The sequence below is a fragment of the Diadema setosum genome, chromosome 14 (assembly GCF_964275005.1).
Source record: "Diadema setosum chromosome 14, eeDiaSeto1, whole genome shotgun sequence".
Taxonomy (NCBI): domain Eukaryota; kingdom Metazoa; phylum Echinodermata; class Echinoidea; order Diadematoida; family Diadematidae; genus Diadema; species Diadema setosum.
Genome location: NC_092698.1, coordinates 18,818,855 through 18,842,446, shown reverse-complemented (window position 1 = coordinate 18,842,446; position 23,592 = coordinate 18,818,855). Strand labels below are relative to the sequence as shown.

General features: G+C 39.1%; 1 protein-coding gene across 1 annotated transcript; it reads right to left on the bottom strand.

Annotated features, from left to right (window-relative positions):
- Positions 1 to 9,231: 9,231 nt before the first annotated feature.
- LOC140238186 (protein dispatched homolog 1-like) lies at positions 9,232 to 17,777 on the bottom strand. The gene is made up of 5 exons (XM_072318124.1): positions 17,751 to 17,777; positions 15,182 to 15,261; positions 13,848 to 13,971; positions 12,347 to 12,554; positions 9,232 to 11,858 (listed from the first exon to the last, which is right to left on the bottom strand). Exons 1-5 carry the CDS (start codon positions 17,775 to 17,777, stop codon positions 9,232 to 9,234), a joined length of 3,066 nt encoding a protein of 1,021 aa, XP_072174225.1.
- Between the last annotated feature and the right edge of the window lie 5,815 nt (positions 17,778 to 23,592).

Sequence of the window (23,592 nt, the reverse complement as noted above, 5' to 3'; positions counted from 1 at the left end):
ATACACTGTGGAAGAATATAACGATTTTCTCTGTTTCTGAAAGTAGGTTAGCCATGACGAGTATAACATAACGTTGTGACAAACGCAAACGCTGTATAGTCTGATAGTATGCTGCAACAAAAATGTCATGTCTATTAACCAGTGTGCAGTGAATTAGCAATGCAAATTTTACAAGCTGTGTTAATTGTGCTTGCTAGTTAACATAAATGTTATTTAGCATCGTTATTTGAGCAACAAAGTTGTCATTGATAGGTGATGTTATGCAATATGGAAAACTAGATTGAATTTCGTGTTAGGAAAACAGTCTTAAACACTTCTGAATGTATCATTTTTTAGTGGTTTGTAGGTTGCAGGATCATTTTTTTTTTAAGCAAATGACCTTGCTTTTCTGTGCATCCAGCTAAAATTCAGGTAAGTGCAAAAAAAGCACATAAAGAGATTGACCGCAAAACGTCTTAATCGCCATTTGTGAATATTTTTTTAGAATGAATCCATCATAATAAAGAAAAATGAAAATTTTCCAGTAACACCTTACTTGTTATATAGGACAAGGAATATTCTTGAAGTTCCAAAGTCGCATTTCTCATCTTCCTTTCTTCCTTTTTTTTAGCAGGTTCAATCGCAAATATCTCAAATTAACAGAAAGGCATTTAACTCATTTGTTATTTGTTCAATTCTAGTGATGTAAATATCGTGTGTTCAACTTGAAATTTCGTGTGATTTCTGTAAAGTACGGGAAGCTGTAACAAATACACGGCGCGACTATAGAGTCGCATGGTTACGGAGCGGACACAGTGCTAGGCTGTTGCGAGTCCGGAGCAGCATTATAGGTACTGGCCATCTTGATTCCAGTTAGACCGAGCTGAGCGTACGATCCTCGTTTGGAGCTGAGAAATGTGAGAAAAACGAGAATTATGCAAACAGCGGGAAATGTGTTAACGTCTCCCGGTGAAACGTGCAAATCTATAAAATTGTAACCTTTTATATTACGTGCAAGCATGACGACGTAAATGTGCAACGTTCGATTTGAAATGGAAAACATATCAAATACTAGGTGTTACAAAAAAAAAAATATTTCCCACTTTTGATGCTTAATAGCTCAAAAACTATATATCACATAAAACTGTCATTGATATGAGTAATAGCTGAATAGTGTACAATTTAGTCGGAGGTAATTTGAATATAAAAGCCAATACCAGTTTCATGAAATCCATGATCAATTTCAAAGTTAGGTTTCAGATTTTGGTCAAATTTGAACCCTCTGTACAAAACCTGAACTTTACTCAGGAACTGTTGATGTGTATGGGACTGTGTACTTACAATGACCCTGAACAATGGACCTGGATACCACCTGTTCAGAGCTCTGCTCCAAGGCACATGAATGCTTATTAATTATTCATGATGGATTGCCCTGGAGACTGCCAGTCTGAATTCCTAGCAAAGGGTGAAATGCATGCACATGAAAAAAAGTGAGCACATATTTCCATGTGCTTGCATATACCACATTTCAGAATGAATAAAGACTAGCTGTGCTACAGTGGAATTCCTCATGAATAAATAATGGAGCATTCAAATCCTGGTCATTGTCCAGGATCCGTTTTCCTGGAGTAAACTACAAACTCCCATACACACCAATTGACGTCTGTGCAAAGTTAAAGTTTTGCACAGAGGGTTGAAAATAGAGCAAAATCTGAAACCTAACTGAAAAAATAATGTTTAATTTCATGAAACTGAATTGTGTTGTCACTTTAAAATTGCCTCCAACAAAATTGAACATTATTTAGTTATTGCTCATATCAATGTCAGTGTTATCTAATATATAGTGTTTGAACTATTCAGGATCAAAAGTGGGACATTTCTTATACAATCTATTGGGCATCTTATTTGCTTCAACAATATTACCACAGATGATTATGATAGACATGATAGATGTTAGATAAAATATGTGTCAAAACTGCGCGTGAAGCTTTACCATTTTCAGCTTCTTAAAAACCCCTAACACCTAACTTGGCAAGTAGCATCTCTAGGGTGATAAGATTTCATTTTGTGAAAAATGAGCATTCCCCCCCCCCCCCCCCCTCCCTCCGGCTCCCAGGGACTCTCATACTGGAGAAGCAATGGATTTTTTAAATCTTATTCTCTAGAACCGAAAGAGATAAAGACATGTTGGTGCTATGAAGAAGTACATTGATGACTGCTACATTAGTTGCAAGTTTGCTTATGGCGAATAATGTTGGATGGGGGGGGGGGGGAGGTAAGCCCTATTCCCTCTTCTATCCACGAGGGAGATTTTGTATTTTCACGATTGCAGTTAAACGATCCACACATTTCGTGGCATATTTGGAAAATTGCCACTCTTCAAAGTGTAGCCATAGTCTATGCATGGAAGGGGGGGGGGGTAGGAGAAGGCTATCCCCGCCCTTCCAGTACGAGGGAAATATTTCGTAAAAGCGCATTTGGAAATAGTTGGGAAATTGTCAAAAGAAATTGTACTAGGCCTAAATCTAAAAAAGAAAGGAACTAAACGACGAAAGGGCTAATTAAAAGGGAATATTTCCCTTGTACATGAGGCAGTTTTAGGAATTGAAGCGACATGTCTTTTGCACTCAGAATTGAAATTAGAATTGAAATGCAACTATCTGCCACACACTTTGGGTGAAATATTTGGACAATTAATCTTACTCCATGGAGCTGCATCACATTCATACATGCAAGTTTATTTTCCTTTTTTACTCGCCTTCCAAATCTTGGGGGGGGGGGGGGAGTGGGGATGGGGGTGAGGGCAAGTACGTCGTTTGCCTTGCCCACCCCACCCCACCCCCTTTCTACGCCGATGGTACCTTCTATACTTAATCTGGGAGGTGATGTCACCTCCCTGATGTAATATTGTTGAAGTAAATGATTAACATTTAATGGTAAGACGTTTATGCCTCTCTCGTATTCTTTGCACACTTTCCGCTTTCTGCACATTGTTGGTTCCCGGATCGAGATACCGTCGTTTCAAACGCATGCGAACATGCTGTGTATAGTACTGTTGTGTACGCAGCGCACTCACATGGTGCAATGGACTCATAGTCAGGTCGCTTAACGTCAAATTTTGAGATTACCGTTACGCGGCGGATAAAAGCACCAAATTTGGAGAGATGACCCCTCAGGACCTACTCATTGATATTTGAGTAGGAGCCCTCTGCAAAATTTTTATTTTCATGGTATAAATGCTGAATTTCATTTTGCAGAAAATTTCGCGAAAATGAAACTTTCGCAAATTTCGCGAGGAGCTGATATCGCAAAATCAAAATGCGCGCGATTCTAAACAATGCATCTGATGCCAGTGGCAATTTGCGGAAGTTTCATGCTGCGAAAAAGACCGTCGGCTCCAAGTCACGAACATTTCATGTCGGGAAAATAACACCGTATTTATGTATCTGAGAGAGTAAAGTAAAGAAAACGAGGTTCACATTTGTGGTACTTTTTTCATTTTTCATGAAGCTGGAAAACATGAACCCAATCTTGAATTCCATGATCAACAAAGCATTTGAAACAGAGGTGGTTGAATTAATTACCGATTTATGAAGAAAATAACGCTGTCGAGGTGTCACAGTGTAATGTACATTTGCCAGTTCAGAGTTATGTACATAAAGCATAGACCCGATATTAAAGGGGCTGCAGATCGTTTTCTAATGTTTTTTTTTTTCTTTTGGGGGGAGGGAGGGAAGGAGGGGGCTGCGGACCGTTGACGGGAGTGTTTAAGGGTCAGTGATCTCCCCCTCCCCTTACCATTAGAAAACGTTCTAAGCCCCTTTTATAAAGTAACTAAACTGGGAATAGCAGGGACCTACACCACAATGTGACAACTCAACAGCATTTTCTCTTCATAAATCGGTAATTAATTCACCAACCTCCATGTTTCAAATGCTTTGTTGATCATGGAATTCAAGATAGGGTTCATGTTTTCCAGTTCCATGAAAATTAAAAAAGTACCACAAATGTGAACCTCGTTTTCGTTACTTTACTCTCTCAGATACATAAAAACGGTGTTATTTTCCTGACATGAAATGTTCGTGACTTGGAGCCGACGACCTTTTTTCGCAGCATGAAACTTCCGCAAATTGCCACTGGCATCAAATGCATTGTTTAGAATCGCGCTTTTTGATTTTGCGATATTAGCTCCTCTCGAAATTTACGAAAGTTTCATTCCCGCGAAATTTTCTGCAAAATGAAATTCAGCATTTATACCATGAAAATAAAAATGTTGCAGAGGGCTCCTACTCAAATATCAATGAGTAGGTCCTGAGGGGTCATCTCTCCAAATTTGGTGCTTTTATCCGCCGTGTAACGGTAATTTCACTTAGCGACCTGACTATCAGCTCAAATTGTCAGTACAGCAACGATTAGGTAGCCGGGGAAGAAAGTTATTGGGAGGAAAATATGAAATCGATTAGAATGGTTGTTGACTGTTGACTTGTAAAAATAAAATTTAAACTCATAAATCTTTCAATATTGTGTCAGTTTGTTTTTCTATCTGATGATTACATAGAGTTTGCACAAATATATTGTATGACATTATTTTTTTTTCGCTTGCCCCTCGCAGCACCGTTAACTTGAATCTCGTCACAGCGTTTTAGATGTTTTAGTATAATCAGTTCCTCGAAATGAAAACCTTGTTCAAGGATTCTAATGCAATGATATCATCATCAAAACCATGACCATCAGAACCAGTGCTCCTGCTTCAGTCTCTTCTTTTAATCATCTTGAGGGGAAAAATTATTACAAAGTATCCCCAAAAAAAATCATCGTAATACCAATCCGTCTGTTCTGTTCTCTCTTTTTTCCCCGAATACGTTTAAATTCACAGTAAATTAAACTCTCGAAAGTTGTATACTCTGAAATTGTTATCAACCACCAAAGACGGAGCCGAAGGACCGAAAATGAACGACGGAAGATAATGTTGCTATATACCCATCAATGCCATCGGTGCTATAAGGCAAGTTAATTGAAAAGTCGAATAGTAATAAGCTAATCTATCTATGGAGGAGAGACGATCAACGGATAAATCGCTGTGGCACTCACTCACTCCTAGAAAGACATCACAGTCAATACCATCAGCACTGCAATGTTCATTCCTCATTAGAATAAAGCGGCACGGATGACCTGAAAAAGCACAGCTTATGGCACAAAGTACCACGCTATCTAAAGCGGATCCAATCACCATACAGAATGCCCTATATTGATGATTATAAAATGGGCTTTAGAATCTCTGCAATCTGATTGGTCAATAGGCATGCATTGATTTTTACTGATCCACACTGAGCCATACGTCCGGTAAAATCCGAACGCATGCTATGGCTCAAGTCTTGTTTAGTGTTGTAGGTTTTCCGGACGCATGATGGGGAAAATGGTTGTATTTCATGAATGTATGGACCCATTTTGTAACACAAATTATGCACAGGCCTATTTCGTGGATCAGTGAGAATTGGATGCCGTCGTTTAACTTTGGAACAGTCTAAGACCCACTTTCTGCGCTCGTGGGTTTAAACAGTTCCAAAGTTAAACTCGTGCATCCAATTCTCACCGAACCAGTCTGTCCTGTGCATCTTTTGTATACTGATTCATATGGCACATCCCTGTTTGTGTTTTAGGTGACTTTTCGGATGACAATGTAGTGTTGCGTCATATGCATGGCCTTTCGAATGATCCGTACTTAGTTTGTGACATAGAACCCAACACTTGGAAAGCGTCCATCCATTTAACTAAATGAATTAATTCACTTGTTCTATTACGATCGCCAAATACCAGGCTTGCAGTCGGGTGGATGTCCTGTCAAGCACAAGGATTAAATGAATACAAAACAGATGCTTACCTCAGTGAATTCAAAAACCTACATGCGGGTTGGTACGATTGACATATTGACCTTTACATCAAAATGTTAAAAAAAAAAAAAAAAAAAAAAACACACACACACACCTGTAACTCGAAGTAAGCAGACGTAGACAATGGCGAACACAAATGCACAGGCACGCGTATACAGAGTCTGTACAGTCACAATGGATCTTAAGGCCTTTTCATTAACTCCTCAACTTAATAACTTTGCTGGTTATATTATTATCACATTTTAATGTATGCATGTCCTATTAAGTGAAAATGATGAATGAATGAATGAATGAATGAATGAATACATAAACGAATAAATTGCCTTCTCATTAGCTCCTTAAATTTGCTGTTTATATCGTTGACCCCGTTTACAGTGCGGGGCTGGGCCGAGCCCAGCCTCTATTGCGGGGCCGAGCCCCGCAATTTTGTCCGTTAACACTGCCGGGCTCTGCCGCGCTTTTAATTCAAACCTTTTAATATTTTGTCGTAGTGGCGCTCTGCTTGTAAACAAACGCAACGTGATCTGAATGCTGATTCAACAGAGAGTGTGATTTGGTATACTAGTAGTCTGGTTTTCAGACCCTTTGCCAACCCATTCCGTGGCGACGAAGTCGCCGTTCGGGCAAAGGCCTTTGCCGAAGGAAAAATCCTTTGCAGGACAAAACCACCTTAAACTACACTAGTTTTCGACGTTGATGGGGTTAATATCCTGAATAGCGAAATAGTACGGGCAGAGGGTCTGGAAGCCAGACTAAAATTGGCTGCGCATTTGGCCCAGTTTGCGTTTACACTGAGAATAGGCCGAGCTCACCTCCAGAGACCTCCAGAGACCACCTCCAAAGCGTGGCCAAATGCCCGGCCAATTTTGGCCCCGCATTTGGCCTTTTGCGTGTTTACACTGAAATGAAGGCGGGCTCGGCCACGGCCCAGCCGCGGCCCAGCCCCGCGCTGTAAACGGGGTCATTGACACATTTTAGTATAGGCCTTATATGTATGTTTCATTAAGCGAAAACGATGAATGAATGGATCAATGAACAAATAAATAAATAAATGAATATGAAATAAATAAATCCATACATAAGCAAATAAATAAATAAATAAATAAATAAATAAACAAATACATGGTATTGACGTATCTTTCAATACGTTGCATCGTCAGTACTAAGTAATTACACATAATCATTGACCCGATGAGAAGTCTACACCTGCTATTTTTATCTGAGCATGCCAACTTTAAAACAATCCCGTTACCCTGTCCATTAGTTTCCTCAATTTCGTTTTAAAGTCTCCATTCCCGTCAATGATAATGGTCTCTGGCAACCTTCTGATCTGTTTGATCTGCCCTATTACTTGTATTCACCTCCCTGATTAGACTACCTATCGGTCGCTAAAGATAAACCGTTTTTTACTTTTCTGTTGAAAATCGAGGAAACCTACCGCACTAGTTTACCAAATACATGCCAACCATATAACTTTTCAAGAAAAATCCCAGACACAAATAAACTGTGTTGAATTACAAGAGGCATTTATCGTGGATTAAAATGACAAAACATGCACTCTTCTGCATCCTGCAGTATTCTACAGTGCCAAGATTTTGCTGCGTTCACCTTACAGAATCTTAGTTCCGCCCTATTTTTAGAAGCTGGACATGACTTTGAGTTGGCTTACTTCGACGTAGCCATCAAAGAAGCACACAAAGTTCATACTGGTACGCATTGAACGGACCAACGGATTTCAGTCTTTTTCCCCAAATTACTGGGAAAGATGGATGGGGGCGCCCTTGAGAAACAGCGGCATGGATACCATTACTGTTATAATGGAATTGAAACGGTCAGCTCAACACTGAAAATCTAGCATGATAATATACGGAGGTAGTCTTACACAGTATGTGTACAATGTATAGTGAAGTTTCTTCACTGAAGTTTCTTTTCACGGTGACCCTAAGACAGCGTGAATTGCTTGTGCATTCCAGGGGCGGATCCAGGAATTCTGTAAAAAAAAAAGAAAAGAAAAAGGGGGGGGGGGGTTGGGGGTTGCGCAACTAATATTTATGGTGCCACATCCGGGTTTCATTTCATTTTTTTTTCTTTTATTTCTTTTGTTTTTAACGAAAAATAAAGGGGGCGTGCGCCGGTTGCGCCCCCCTCTGGATCCGCCTCTGCATTCACTTATTTTTTTTTCCCCTGCCACTTCCCCTTTATCGATTTCTATGTTTCTCTCTCCATCTCCCTCTCCTCCCCCCTCTCCTCCCTCCCTCTCTCTCTCCTCTCTCTCTCCCTCCCTCTCTCTTTTCTCCTTGTCTTTGCGCCGTATTGATATTATTATTTCAAGCAAGATGTTTATGATGACATTTTGCATCAGTCTATAAACCTAAAGTGAACACTCGTCTGATATTGTTGTTGTTTTAAAGAACGAAAGAAGACAGAGAGAAAAATGGGGTCCTATACAAATAATTTGCTCCAGACAGCACTTAACATAAAACAAACAATATAAATCTTAGAGAGATATAAACAAGACAAACAAACACTCTTCTGAAACGACACAGTAATGGTAATCTTTGGGGACCTTTTTTGTCTTTTTTAATGTATGTTTATGTATTTTGTGAGAAAGAAGAGAGAGAAAGAGAAAAGTTCGTGTGTTTTTTTTTCATGTACATTTATATTCATCTATTTCCGCATACATACAACTTTTTTCTTTTTTTTTTGTCAATGGCATTTTCGTTACACTTCTTTTCACTTCAGTTTTGGCTCCACTTTCTAACACTTTTTATCTCTCTATCTCTCGTGTATATCAACAACAGTTTTTCCGCAAGTATGTCGGGCACACTAGCAAATGCCAAAAAAAAAAAACCCACACTTTTATTGAATGCACTGGTAGACATAAAAGTATAGATAAGGACACAGGGGTTAATCTTCATGTATGAAACAGGAGCTCAGGTCTGTTCTCAAGACGTAAGATCTTATGCAAAATTCACGCCTATTTTAAACATCGTCGAGTTGAGAACAAACCGTGTAAGGAAACTTGGTATGACATGTTTCTGACTTACTTTAATACACATGTAATTATACGCCCAAGACACGTTGTGATCCAGTCTGACAAACAGGAGGTAACTAACCCGCTAATCATGCTCGCAGATTCCAAAATCGAAAGACAATCATGACAATGTAATAAAAACATCGACACGTGAAATGCAATGAGAATTCGGAACTTCGTTTAAAGAAATTATCGAAACAGAAGCCAGGCATTTTATTGGGAATTTCAGGTTGTAAGTTTTTTTCCTTTTCAACCGTTACAGCAATATGCGTTATTCCCATGATTTTCCACCATAAAATATTCATGACCTCTCCGACATATAGATTTTTATTGCAGAAGTGGCTCTGATAAATTAAACGTTCCCCTGTATCTGACGTCATCTAAAAATGAGGGTTCATTGACCCTCTTTCGCATCTCTAACACTTCCCCTGAACTCTGATGGGCAGGGATTGTTGGCCGGCCACTCGTTGTAGGCGGGTCCTCTGGGCCGATTGTCCAGCACAGTGAAATAAAAAAGAACGTACCATATACCCAACTTATTACCATGACAAGCATCAGAAAGATACCGAGTTGCACGTAACTCAGGACGGTAGCGGGCAGCATGCACGCACCGGCGGCGAACGTGGTAAGAGCTGCCATTGTTATGGCGGCGCTTAGCGTCTGAATCGCAAATAACGATCGCGACTGGCGATCCGACGCCGGCGCCTGACGATAAGACACCCCGAAATGGATTGTGAAGTCGACGGAGAGGCCGACAGTGAGGGCAAGAATGATGGACTCAAATATATTTAGCTCCCATCCAAGCAGAACGACAGAGGCAATGACAACGGAGACTGCACAGGTGATTGAAATTATAGCATAGAGAGTGACCAAGATATTGCGGATAGCCACAAATAGAACGCAACTGGCTACAGCCAGAGACACGCCAACTGATCGCGGGGCTCCAACGGCGAGACTCCGCTGAAGATCGAAAAAGTACAGCTGCTTCTTCCCAAAGCTTATGAACCATCCCCGGCTTAGTCCCGGTGGAGCAGCCTTGAGCCTGTTTTCTACCCAACTGTTTACATCTTTCCAAAATCTGTCCATAGTCGCAAAGTCCTGGGACTCCCTGACATTAGTTTTGAGATAGAAATTCATGGCGACGATGTCGTTATCTGAGTTGAATCTCAGGCCTGGTCTATTGTATTCACAAGGATATACTTGGCAGCCCAGTTCGTAGAGAGTTATTGCACACTGGTGAAACAACGAGGGCGCGTATGGAAATGAAGACTGGAGACAACATGGTGATATATCGGCTCCCGTTAGAGGATTTATACATGGTCCCTCCATAAAACTCCTAAATAAGTCGACAAAGCACACTTCCTCGTCGGGGGATGTCGCAGCGTCATGAAACGACGAGTTTCGAAAATCTGCGCAGAATTGGTAGAGCCACTCTTGCGCCTCCGTTGTGGTAGGATCGAATTCGTCGTCCATGACAGTAGAACCCTTGGAGTCAGGATCCCAATGATTCCCATTGTCAAGCGGCTTGATACCCCAGGTGATCATTGCCGGCATCTGGTCTGCCGCATCGCTCTCGAAGGCAAACATCTTCTCGTATACCTGGTCGTATTGCTCAAGGATGTGACTCATGCGGAAGACTTGAAACTCGGCCTGTGAGGGAAGACGCATCCTTGGGGCAATGAAGACGACACAAAACCCCGCCAATCCTAAACCTAACAAGATGGCTATCCACACGACGCGTAGTTTTTCAATGGCTGCTGGCAGGTAGAACTCGAAGAACTTACAGCAAGCTTTTGAGAGGGTTTGATAGCTCCAGTAACAAGTGTAACAAATGGTCCAACCCTTAGACGAGTTGACGGAATTTTCTTTCTCTCGTAGGAGATACTTTTCATGTATCAGCACTGAAGCCGGGATCCACGTGACGGTGAAGACAAAATTGACCAAAATGGTGCTCCCTGCATAGACGGAGAAGCAGCGGACGCTTGTAATAGAGCTGACGATGCCTGCGAAGAGCGCAGCCGATGTTGTGAAGCTCGTCACGAACATGGGCGTGGCGGCATGGTTCAGAGTCTCGCGAAGTATGGCGACGAGATTTTCTCGCGGATTCGGCGTCGCTCGCTTCGAAATCCGCCAGATGTCGACGTAGATGAAGCAGTCATCGGCTCCGATTCCAACAATGAGCACTGACGTAAGGACGTTGACGTAGGGGGCGAAAGTCACCCTGAATACAGTGTGGTAGAGAAAATGAGCAGCTGCCATTGACATGAACATGCTCAGGATCGTCATTATAGTGACAAAGAAGGAACCTACGTACACCCAAATAATGACGACCACAGCAGCACAGCCAAAGCCAATGTAAAGTGAGTCGGATAAAATGTAATCTATAAACAGATCTATCTTAAATCCTGCTCCGATTGCCGCTATGCTGATGTCATCGCCATATAAGGAAGAACTCTGCATATGCTCGTCATAAAATCTGCGCGTTTGATTGTTGGAATATTCTAGAGGTGGTAAGGTCATCAGGACAGGTAGGTGAAAGCCACCATGTAGAACCGACGTAACGAAATCGGAAGGCGTGAGAAAATGAAATATTGTGCTAATAGCTGTCGTTTGATTGGAACAGGTTTCCGACACACTTCTGCAATCATTATAGTCTTGCAAGCATCCTGCCAAGTACTCCTCCGCACATTCTCGGAGCAGCCTCTTCACAACAGTGACGTCATCTTCGTCAATATCCGGGCACGATGCCTTTCCGCTGACGCTTGCAACGAGGTGTCCCAAAGACCATGTTGGACAGCATGTCTCATTCGCATCGCGGAATGCGCATATCTCCTTGTAACTCGGCTGACTGCGAAACGTCTGTTGGTCGTGACGACACGCCGCTTTCATGGCGCTCGCGCTGAACATATCGCTATCTTCTGGAGTACGGTAGACAATGCGCAGACGATCTGCAACTAAATGTAACGAATAAAAGAAGAGTGATAAGAATGAAACGAAATCTCTGTCATTTAGACACAGAGAATCTTCATTTGATCCAATAGTCGACTAAGTGGAATGGCATTGGCTGTCAGTCTGTAATGAAAGTAAGATAATATGCACGTATTAGATTCGGCTGTTACATCGCTATATCAAACATAAAAACAGAAGGCAAATCTACGAATCAACGAGCAAATTCCATGGTGTACTTCTTTCATCTTCCGGGAGACACTTTGCGTTTAGTCGCCAACGATGAAGACTCTCAATGTTATGACGCCATTGCAGAAATACTAAATATGAAACTGATTGATATGAATGATAAAAACGCGATTAAGTAGATCAATTACAATTTACAGCTATTATAACGGAGGAGATAGCTAACTCGGAATGCGGTGTGTTGAGTAGACTTTATATTCTTAAACAAAGATAGAGGGATACGCCCAAAGAGATTAGTGGCAAAACTTACGCCTTGATCCGCAACCTGGCTCGTCATATTCCACATCACGCAGATTGGCGGACTTCCTGCGTCTGATGGAAGCTGATTGTCCAATCGGGGTTGGTCCCGTGTCGCCGATTGGCGCCGATGGATATGGGGAGTACAGCTCCGTCGGTTCGATGAAACGCTCGTAGGCCATCAAACGTCCACTCAGGACAGTGCCCCTGGCTTGGAAACCCTGGTCGAGTGTAACAAGTAAAAGTTTATTTTATTATGCAACACGACACGCTTGGCACTACAATGTCTACCTATCATATTGTGTAAGCAGTGTGTCAATCAAATCTGCCCGCACGAAATATGAAAATATTCGTGCTATGGTAGTAATTTTTTTCACATTGAGATGATCGTTCGACTATACCTAATATCGGTACATACTATTTCGTACACGCTAATATTTTTTACTCTCTCTTGCTTTATAATCTTAGTTTATTTCTGTCCTTCTGCTAATGAAGTTGATTTTTCTTTCTTCTCTCTTTCTGACACACGAGGTTGCTGACATCCTAACCTTCCATAAAGTGAAATTCTACACCTGTTCCATTTGACTTCAATAACTGGAGTCAATGCAAGAACAGAATGGCGACTCTTCTATCAAAGCCGGACCGAAAGTAAGACACACAATATATTCAAAAGTGCTTCATATGTTTTACCAAACGGTGATAGTAGTTGCCATGACATACACAAGCTAGCTTTTGTAATGGTTTCATCAACGCACAATTCTCCCTTTGGTCTTTCCAAGAAAATTATCCTGAAAATGTCATTTTGGTCGATAATTCAACAACAGCAACCTCACCCCTGAAGGTCACCATTGCTATCTTATTGCGACATATGCGATCATTCATACACCGCAGATACAAAAATAATTGACGTTTTATTTCTAGGGGGTCTTTTTATATCATATTAAGAAAGGCAATTGAGCGAGGTTTGTGTACAGGTCAGCTGGAGATTTACGAAGGTATGACAATGACCTCATGTAATTTGCATAATTTTTGCGCCTCCTACTTGTATACATCACAACTTAAAAAAAAAAAAAAAAAAAAAAAAAAAAAAAAAAAAAAACATATGATACTTTAGAAATAACCCTATCAAGACCAATCTGAGCCTGGCATGCAATTGAATCTTAGTCACTTTACTAGTACAACCTCCAATGCCTGATTCATTAGATCTCAGAAAATACTGACATCACATTATGAGCATTATCATATACCATACGAACGAATGCAAAGACAAGAGAAACACATTTTGAGAGAAAATAACGATACGGTCAATCGCGATACAAGGTCAACGGAATATTGATACTCATGATCCGACAATTATCACCCATCGTAAAATTCTTTCGAAATATTTCTAGATATATGCCATGATGGTTCGATCCGCATCCCAGCAATCTGTCTCTATCAGACCATTTGCATATACTCAATCCTCCTCTGTCGAGTATTAGCCTAGGAGAGAGAATAGCAGTCAGAGCTTTTACCTTTGATGGATCGCCCAGCGACAAGAAAGGATTTGTGAGGAAACTAACGACACCGGCGGCAACGACGAGAGCGAAAATTACGAAGATGACCACCGATGGAAACTCAACCAAGAGATGCAAATAGCTGTGAAGATAACAAGATGAATGAGAATAACAAGATTACATACTGCCTGTCCGTGGTAAGTGGGATCGGGTGGGTATACACTTGGATACTGCAAAACTCGATGGCCCGAATTCACGAAGGTGGTACAAATGAAACCATGGTTTAAACCATGGACAAAAACCATGGAGTGCCAAGTGTCGCATGGAATATTTCGTTACGAAATCAGTCATTTCGTTGATGAAATAATTATTTTGTGACAAAATGACAACATTTTGTAACTTAATGAACATTTCGTCCACGAAATGATAATTTCGTTAACGAAACGGTCATTTTGTCGACGAAATCACCAATTTCGTAACGAAATATTCCGTGCGACACTTGGCGCTCCATGGTTTTTGTCCATGGTTTAAACCATGGTTTCATTTGTACCGCCTTCGTGAATTCGGGCCGATGAGTGTAATTCTATGAATAATCGTATGTTAATTAGAAATAAGTAGATTATCATATTGAGGGTCATATAGAACCAATTTTAAAAGTATTGGAGTGCATGTCCAAGATATTACAGATAATGTTGTTTGTCACGTTGTCAGCGTTGTTGTGTCGCTGTTGTGCGTTGTTGGTATTACTCTTTATTATTTCATAATGTTTAGGGTAGGGAAATTAATGTGCACATGCGTAAACAACCCCTTGACTACAACAGGGCATACTTCTATGCCACCTTATACACTTCAAACTGTAATACTAAAACATAAAGAAGAGAAGTTCAGTAGTATATCACATGCTCAAGATATCAACAGAACTACTTCAAAGATTACAATGGTTTCATTTTATGTTTTACATAAAGGGGAAATGTGTAAATCAGAGATGCATAGGAAAGAAAGATTTTTCTCTTCATAAGGAAGAAAATAATCTATCGTGTAAAGTATTCTTAATATAATCGAAGCCTTATTGCCAATTTAAATTTTACAGTAGTTTTGTTTGATTTAAATCTTTTCGACCAGAAGTCGATATTGAGGGATTGTTTTTTTCGCTGTTGATAACCACGACCCAGTTTATTTGTGTTCATCCTTCATTTTGAAAACAACACATGTTTCGTGAGACCAAGGATCAGAGGCAGGGATTCTAACGTAATGGTATGTCCTGTACGATATTTTTTGTTTGTTTGTTTGTTTTTCCTGTCAATGCATTGCGAATTGCGAGTTTTACGATTGACACCAGGTGAGTTACTTACGCAGAAGCGATGCCGCAGGTGCATCTGTGTCGCTTGCATCGGGCGACATCATCCCCCTCGACGTCATTCACCGTCTCATCCTGGTTAATGACGAGAAACACAGATATGACACTATGTGACTGAATTGAAATCTGCAGGTATTTCAGAAGCTCTGCATATAAATTAGGGCTGGCAGTATACATTTGAATGATTAACGGTAGGGCTACAAGTTAACCTCCCATGTATACAATCTGAGAAGAATAGGTTCAATTTTGCACCTTCCAGACGAGAACGGTGCAAAGTTGAACCTATGTTTCTTACCGTGTATAGCAAGCTTTCCTGAACTTCCAATGATTATTACATAAGGAAGGTATCATTTCTCTCTCTTCGTGTTCAAGACATGGTCTGTCGCTGCAAGCTATGTGTTGAATATAAATATAGAGAAAAGTGGACTGTGCAATGTGGGTTGGCCTTGAGAGGAGTGATCAAGATATTGGACAGGTTATGGACCATAAAAGATAAGAGGAAACCCTCAACACAAACCTCCAGTTGTGTAGGCTGGCCTATTTATTTGACCACATTCACTGACAGATCTCATCCAGAGGTCATTCAGTGCTTCTACATGATAACAGTCAAACTTGGAAGAAGTGCAACTCCTCATTGTTTTCTTTAAAGTTAATGTGCTCAGTCATGCATGACATCTGTCAGCACATTTAGGTACCAATGGAAAGAAGAAGAGTTTATGAAGTAGCCGACTAAAGTTGGATTACTTTTTTTTTGTACGCACTGTATATATTTTATATACATATACCTATATATATATGTGCGTGTGTTTGTGTGTGTGTGTGTGTGTGTGTGTGTGTTTGCGTGTGTATGTGTGTGTATTCATATATATTTGCACATGATCTGTAGATGGCAATGAATGTATGGCGATGCTCAAAGCAATATTAGTACCTCGTTCGGGCACCTGGACTGAGAGTATATAAGGAACGATATATCGACACAATATTATATTAAATCTGTATTTCCCTAATTTTTGTTTGGATCATTGTGTCATTCTCATTAATATAGATGACACAAATCTATACTATTGTCCTCCCGGGGCAGTTATACAATATGTTACGGGTGGTATAGTTTATCATTTTGTTTGGCACGATGCTTTATGAATTGTGATGCCTGGTGAATTAACTTTTACACGAAATACTAAGATCTTGAAAAGAAATCACTAATCTTATTGAGACAGTATGAAATATTATAGTTTAAGTGAAATGGACAAAAAAGAAGGAAAAAAAAAACATGGATCAGTCCATTCATGTGAGTTCATTATTGATCCTGTTGCGAGGAGAAGTCTAATCAAACTTGTCTATGGTAACAGTTTATACCAGATTTTTTTTTTTCTCAACACGGTGTCATAATGTTTACGTATTTGCATATCCTCATCCACATCTTTACGTCGACAAAGATGAGAGACAAGGAAGAAAGAAAAAAATATAATTGGTTCGGTGACAGTTTTCTCGAAAGGTATGCCAGAGAAATCATGCGATATTCTTTACACCTCTGTGACATCACGAACATTGCGGCTAGAATCCCCCCCCCCCCTCCCAAAATTCTAAACGAAACTCAGTAACCACACAGAGCAAAGATCGAAGCACACTGGCGTAAAAAAAAAAAAAAAAAAGCAGGTGGAACAATGGCGTCGCCATTGACAAAGCTCCGTCGCGCTACCGCTGGTAGCTAGTCCTTCTTTCACCAACCCGAATGGAGCGGAAACGTTTAAAGCAATGGCAAGCGAATACATTATTTTGCGTTTATATAAGCGTGTAGGCATGAGTGATGGTGTGTGTTTGTAAGAGTTTGTATGTGTTTACAAGAGGGTATTTGCGCACATGATTGTGTGTGATGTATGTATTTCTGTATGTCTTTAGTGTATTTGTATGTATGTATGTATTTATGTATGTATATAGGTAGGTATGTATGTATGTAGGTAGGTATGTATGTAAGTAGACCTAAGTTGACCTTTGCATGTATGCATCAACGTTGATATCAGGAATGTACGTAGATTTATGTTGGTAGGCAAGATTACTTTAATAGGCAGGCATTAGCTTTGTGTGTATATCTCTTATATTTATCATGCATGTTAACATCACAACGCATTTGTTGATTAATGCATCAGGGTATTACGAAACTATAATACCTTGGAACAGCTTATAAGGTTACTCCAAGCATGTTTCGAATTTACACAATAATTTCAATGACCTACAGAGACATTTTCATATAACTTGTTGGGAGTATCATCACCGTGGCGTATGCATAGAAGTAATAATCATTATGTCGTCCTCTACTGTGCATAGCACGTGAATACCTTGAAGCACAATCATGTTCGCCGAGAGAAATCAATTTTACATAATTATGATGATGGCGCAGATTGCACCGTGAATTCGATAAGGCCAGTTGATGCCCTGCAACTTGAATATTACAGCCTGAAGTAATAGTACATCAAGTCAAGATAGCTGCCACATCGGCTACATGAAATGACATCACGGGGTATCACATTCATTTTACAGAATGTGTGTTACCTTGCATAACTTACCTTATTTGACAGACGGTTATATTTCATGTCTGAGGTTTCGTATACTGTTACATAGATGATGCATCAAGCCGGATATGGGTGAACATTAGAGGACCATGCCAGGCGGAGAGATTCAAGAACTTCTGTCAGCACGCCACAACCATGCAGTTACACCATGTCACACGTATCAGCTTGCCATGTTCTGCACGCCCCGTAGTATATACCGTCATTACGTTGTGTGCTTAAGAGTAGCGTGTATCTATTCATTGAGCGTCTGTGGCAACAGCGGTGAAGGAGTAGGCCTATATTTGCGAAGCGCTGAACGAGCACAGATGAAGGACAGACGTGGTGAAGGGCTATTGACAATGAGCAAGTAGCCATGTCTGCGATTGAATAGCCTACAGCGAGCATTACGAACTTCCTATTGAAAGAACGACGGTTAGGGTCAGCTGGGTTTCATATAGGGGGCGCAGTGATGGAAAATTACTCCTTTTTTGAATAGGAGAGGTATATACATATCTTTTTTTAATAATTGATATATCAACACTTTCAGTGTCTTTACTTAATCAATCTGAGACAGATCCTAATAGGTTCTAAATGTTTATTCCTCAAAATTCAACAGCACTGGCTTCGCGTCGGTGTTTAACCTTTCCGGAAAACGGTTCTTTGTTTTTTCAGTGACAATGTCATTGTCATTGTCACAATCGTCATTGTCAAAACATCTAAATGTACTCATTAAAATGCCCATTATCAGATGGCGCGGTGATGATGAGATCAAGGAAAAGACCTCCGTTAACCGTCCATGTGTGTAGTGGGTCCATGTTATAATTGTCAACAGCAAACATGCATCAATTTCACAGAACAAGTTCTCTTTGCTTCTAGAATAAAACGATTGGCAGGTTAAGTGAGTTGGTAAAGCGGTAAAAGAGGTTAAACATGTTAAATGGCTGTTGCTACCATTCCAGTTTCCTTGTTATTGGCAGGAAACTCATTTCTGTAATGCATAGAGCAAGTCGAACCCATTTAAGCACAGTGTCCAGAATGAAGCAAGCAAATCAGTGAATTCTGTTTGTTTACTTCTGTCATCGACATGATTAACTCTTACTCATTTTGACTGATATTATCATTGTTTCAAAATAAACACAAGACAATGACCCCAAAAGTGAATGCACGTCCATGAAATAGCTACTAGTAACCAACAATTGCTACAGCTGCAGAGTCCGCTATTGCTACATATATATATATATATATATATATATATATATATATATATATATATGTATGTATATATATATATAATATGAATGAACGAATTAATGAATTTATTACCACATTTCAATGAAACATATTAAACATCTTGGTAAAGGATGCTAACAAAGAGCATGTCTGCTAATCGAAGTTAGCCCCATCAAAGGTTGATTACAGGAATCAATATCATCAAATTCACAGAAAATATACATCTCTCATATCTTTTAAAGTAATAACGCATATACAATATTTGCAATAAGAATAACAGTAATAACCATGACAAAAGAATAATGATGATAACAAATATCAAGTGAGCTTAATATGAATAAAGTGAAGAATAATGATCTTCATGAATTTTAAATATATATATATATATATATATACACACATTATTAATCAGAACAGGCTAGAATCACTAAAATTCAACAAGAGTACAACTGCAGAAAACTAAACTGTACATTTACATCCCCAACCTACATAGACCGGATCTTAAAATTTTCAGTAATCTTTACCTTTTCTTGTTATTGCTTTGATTTATATAATTCATCCAATGCAATTCTGAGGCCAGGCAGTGCGCAAATTCTTCCCTCTCCGATTTGTGTGTGTGTGTGTGTGCGTGCGTGTGTGTGTGTGTGTGTGTGTGTGAGAGAGAGAGAGAGAGAGAGAGAGAGAGAGAGTATTTATTACAGTACTTTTCATCTGCAATTTCCTTTCCCAGTCCAAAATGATCCGTTTCGCATTCAACTCATGACTCCATCTCACCCCTCCCACTTTGCTGCAAGAAGGCGACCTTTTAAAGGCTTTTAGGGGTTTTGCTCTGTCGTCAGTATTTAATGTGTTTTAGTCACTTTATATTTTCAACACGTTTCTCTGCCCGTACATGGTTACATTTCTTTGTGTTTTATTAATAATGGCTTTGAGGGGAATACATGTTAAAAGCTCTGCTTTTTAGCTTCCCCTTCATTTTCAACATTACGCCGTAAATAGCATGTATCTGTTTCTTCTTCAATTTATTGCAATTATATTACATTTCGATGTATATAGATTATGTATTATGTTTTTTTCTCCTTCATGCTATATTTTGTACACTGACACTGCTTGTTGAAAATGAAAATAAATGAAATTAAATACAAAACGTGACTAACATTGTTCAGTTCTTTTTCAAGGGGTAAAAAGATCTTGAATACCAAAACGAGGGAAATGAAATTATAGAGCAGTTATTGTCTTCTCTTAGCAATACAACTTTCATATTCACTTCCACTTCTCGCTGGGATAATTTTCATGATAAAGAACAATAAACAGATGTTTATTTTCAAATGAATTATAAACCTGGCCTTTTATTAGGGCACTGTACCTAATGACAATACGCATCGACTGAGGTTATTGTAATAACATATCGCAAACACTAAGAATTTCACATTGGTCTTCCTACATTTTGTCCTCTGGGCACAAGATAAAACATCTTGCAAAATGGCAAAGCTTTGGAATAGAAATATGAACTATTCACAACTCTTCCCGGAATTGATTTTTCATTGCAACTATCATGACTATCAGTTAGTAAAAATCGAAAGACTGCACCTTGATTCCTCTGTTTGGGTTCCAAGAGTTTATGCGGTGTATTCATATGAAGCTTGCCTGTTTTCTGATAGAAGGTTGGTGTTTTGAGAGCACTTACTTCATTTATCAATAATGCATAAATACACTAATAAAATGAAATAATACATAAAAGAGTGATCTGAAGGAAATATTCCTTATTCTTTTAAGTTTGACTATAAGTGGCTTGTTGTTAACGATTATGTCCTTTTACTGTATGTTTCACTTGGAATGCATACATTAAGTGTAGTACAGTACATATCATTACTCGCGTGATGTTTACGCAAGGTATTAGTGGATATGCTCTACCGTTAGCACACTGCAAAGGCAATATCATTGTTCACTCATTCGTACATACACACACACGGTGAGTTGGCTCAGTCGGTAGCGCGTCTGCCTCACGATCACGCGGCCCGGGTTCGAACCCGAGTCTGGACTGAGCAATGTTGTGTGTAAGCATACCGTTCCCTCTAGGAAGGGGCAAAATACTCTGTCCCTCGGATAGAACATAAAATGGAGGTCCCGTGTGTGAGAGAGCAACAACTCATGCACGTAAAAGATCCCGCTTCATTCATTCATCGCAAAGAGCAGGGTGTTTAACCCGGTGAAGTGGTCCCACCTCACATCCAACTGGACCCCATGGAAGACCAGCTTAACATAGCTGAATATGGGCTATCCAGCCATCTTCTCGGATGGAAATGAACAAACAAACAAACAAACAAACACACCCACATACACCCTTACACACATAAATCCCACATACAATAGATATATATACATATATACATATATAATATGTGTATATATATATACATATATATGTGTATATATATATGTATATATATATACATGTATATATATATATATATATGTATATATATATGTGTATATATATATATATATATATACATATACATATATATATATATATATATATATATATATAATGAATGATTTATATGGGTCATGTATCATGTATCGTTGCATTTAAACTTGTTCCGATTTAGCAATGGTTGATTTGATGGAATTTATGCCAAGTAAAACGTGCAAGATTCACGTTGTTTATCCAGTCAGATTTATTTGTTTATATAATTATTTTTTTCATTTATCTCTTTCTTTCTTTCTTTATTTATTAATGAAAGCAATAAATCAAAATCATGACACTGAAACTATTCTCGTGAAAAAAAAAAATATCTTCTGCATGCGCATTACACTTTAGGCAGTCACATAAAATCAAATGTCACAGTTGATTATATTCAGCACAGAAGTATGGCAATCAAATTACAAAACATGTGAAGTTCATACATGCAGCTATATGTTATATGTAAACGCAGGGACAATTAGTCTATTAGTAGATTTCTTGCATCAATATTATCATGAGAATTGAAAATATACAATGTGTATCTATCTTCAATAACAAATAGTGTATTTGTAACAAAATTTGTGCTCGGTCGAATTAGTACCGCGTGATATTCATTGATTTCGTTATAGTTCACAAGTGTGAACTTTTCTTTTGATTCTTGCATGTGGAATTCCGTGCTAAGCAAATAGTCTGTTATAAATCAATGTTATAAATTCATTTTCTTTACTACAACAAAATGTTACATGCTCTTTCATACTCTATTCTAGTCAATATACACTCCAAAAGCATCATTAGCACTCGTGCAATTCTATTGTATCATGGCCTTTGGCTTTGGTGAAATAAAACTGCACTTGAGCTAATAATGTATTTAATAATAATAACAATATAATACATACAATTTCTATAGCGCCGTTCTCCACTTTGATTTAATGCTCAAGGCGCTTTACATCAAAGCAAACAGACTGAAGATACAAGTACATCACCGTGATAAAAGAAGATGAAGAAGCAGAAGAAAAAAAAGACATGAAAGTCTGTCTTCAAAAGGCACTGATCTTCAAAATGCACTGATTTTAAATTACTCCTGAAAGATGTTATGGAGCTCGAGTCTTTCAGCTCACGAGGAAGTGAATTCCACAGTGTTGGTCCAGCGTGAGCGAAAGCTCGTCCCCCACCCACCCCCCCCCCCCCAAGATTTCCTAGAAAATGGAATATGTAAGAGACCTGAAGTTGAGGATCGAAGATTTCGTAAAGGTTGGTATTGACGAAACTAACAAACATTGTAATCAGGAGCTGTTCCCTCAATAACGTGATAAACCAAAAGAAGTATCTTAAACCGAATACGCTCCTGTACAGGCAACCAATGAAGACTCTTCAGGATAGGGGTGATATGACTGCGTTTAATATTGACAAAGAAACAATACGTGCGGCGGCATTTTGTAGCTTTTGTAATTGGGCAATTTGTGAGTTTGGTAGATTGAAAAACGAAGTGCATGAACAAGTTTTTCCGTGGCAGAGCGAGTCAAATACTTGCGAATAAAACCAATATTGCGCAATTGATGACGGACTGATTTAGAAATGTTGGTGATTTGATCAGACATATAGCCATGTGAGAGTCAAACATAACACCCAGACTGCGACATGACTTTGACAGAGGGATATCGTTACCTACAATCAAAATGGAATTAATTAATTAATTAAATATTTTCCGTGCATAATGTGATATACAGTGCATTCAAGATCATGTAATATTGATATATGGTACAGTGGACTCCCGTTATAACGAAGTCCTCGGGACCGGCAGTTTTCTTTCGTTATAACGAAATTTCGTTATAACCGAATGAATAAACAATAAAAATACATAGAGTTGATAATGTTGCGGCCCTAAATTTTATTTCGTTGTAACCGGAATTTCGTTATAACCGTGTTCGTTATAACGGGAGTGCACTGTATAATGCACAGTGCTTCCAGCCATTATTTTTACAGACATGATAACGATTGAATACACTATTTGCACTCAAAAGTCATTCATATTACAATGGAATGTACATTGTAATAAAAAAATAAACATTGATTCTTTAAAATAAAAGTTCATTTATTCAATCATATCTCGTTTTTACTTGTAAGGCAAGGTGTATTCACAAATAAGTAACAAAATACTTC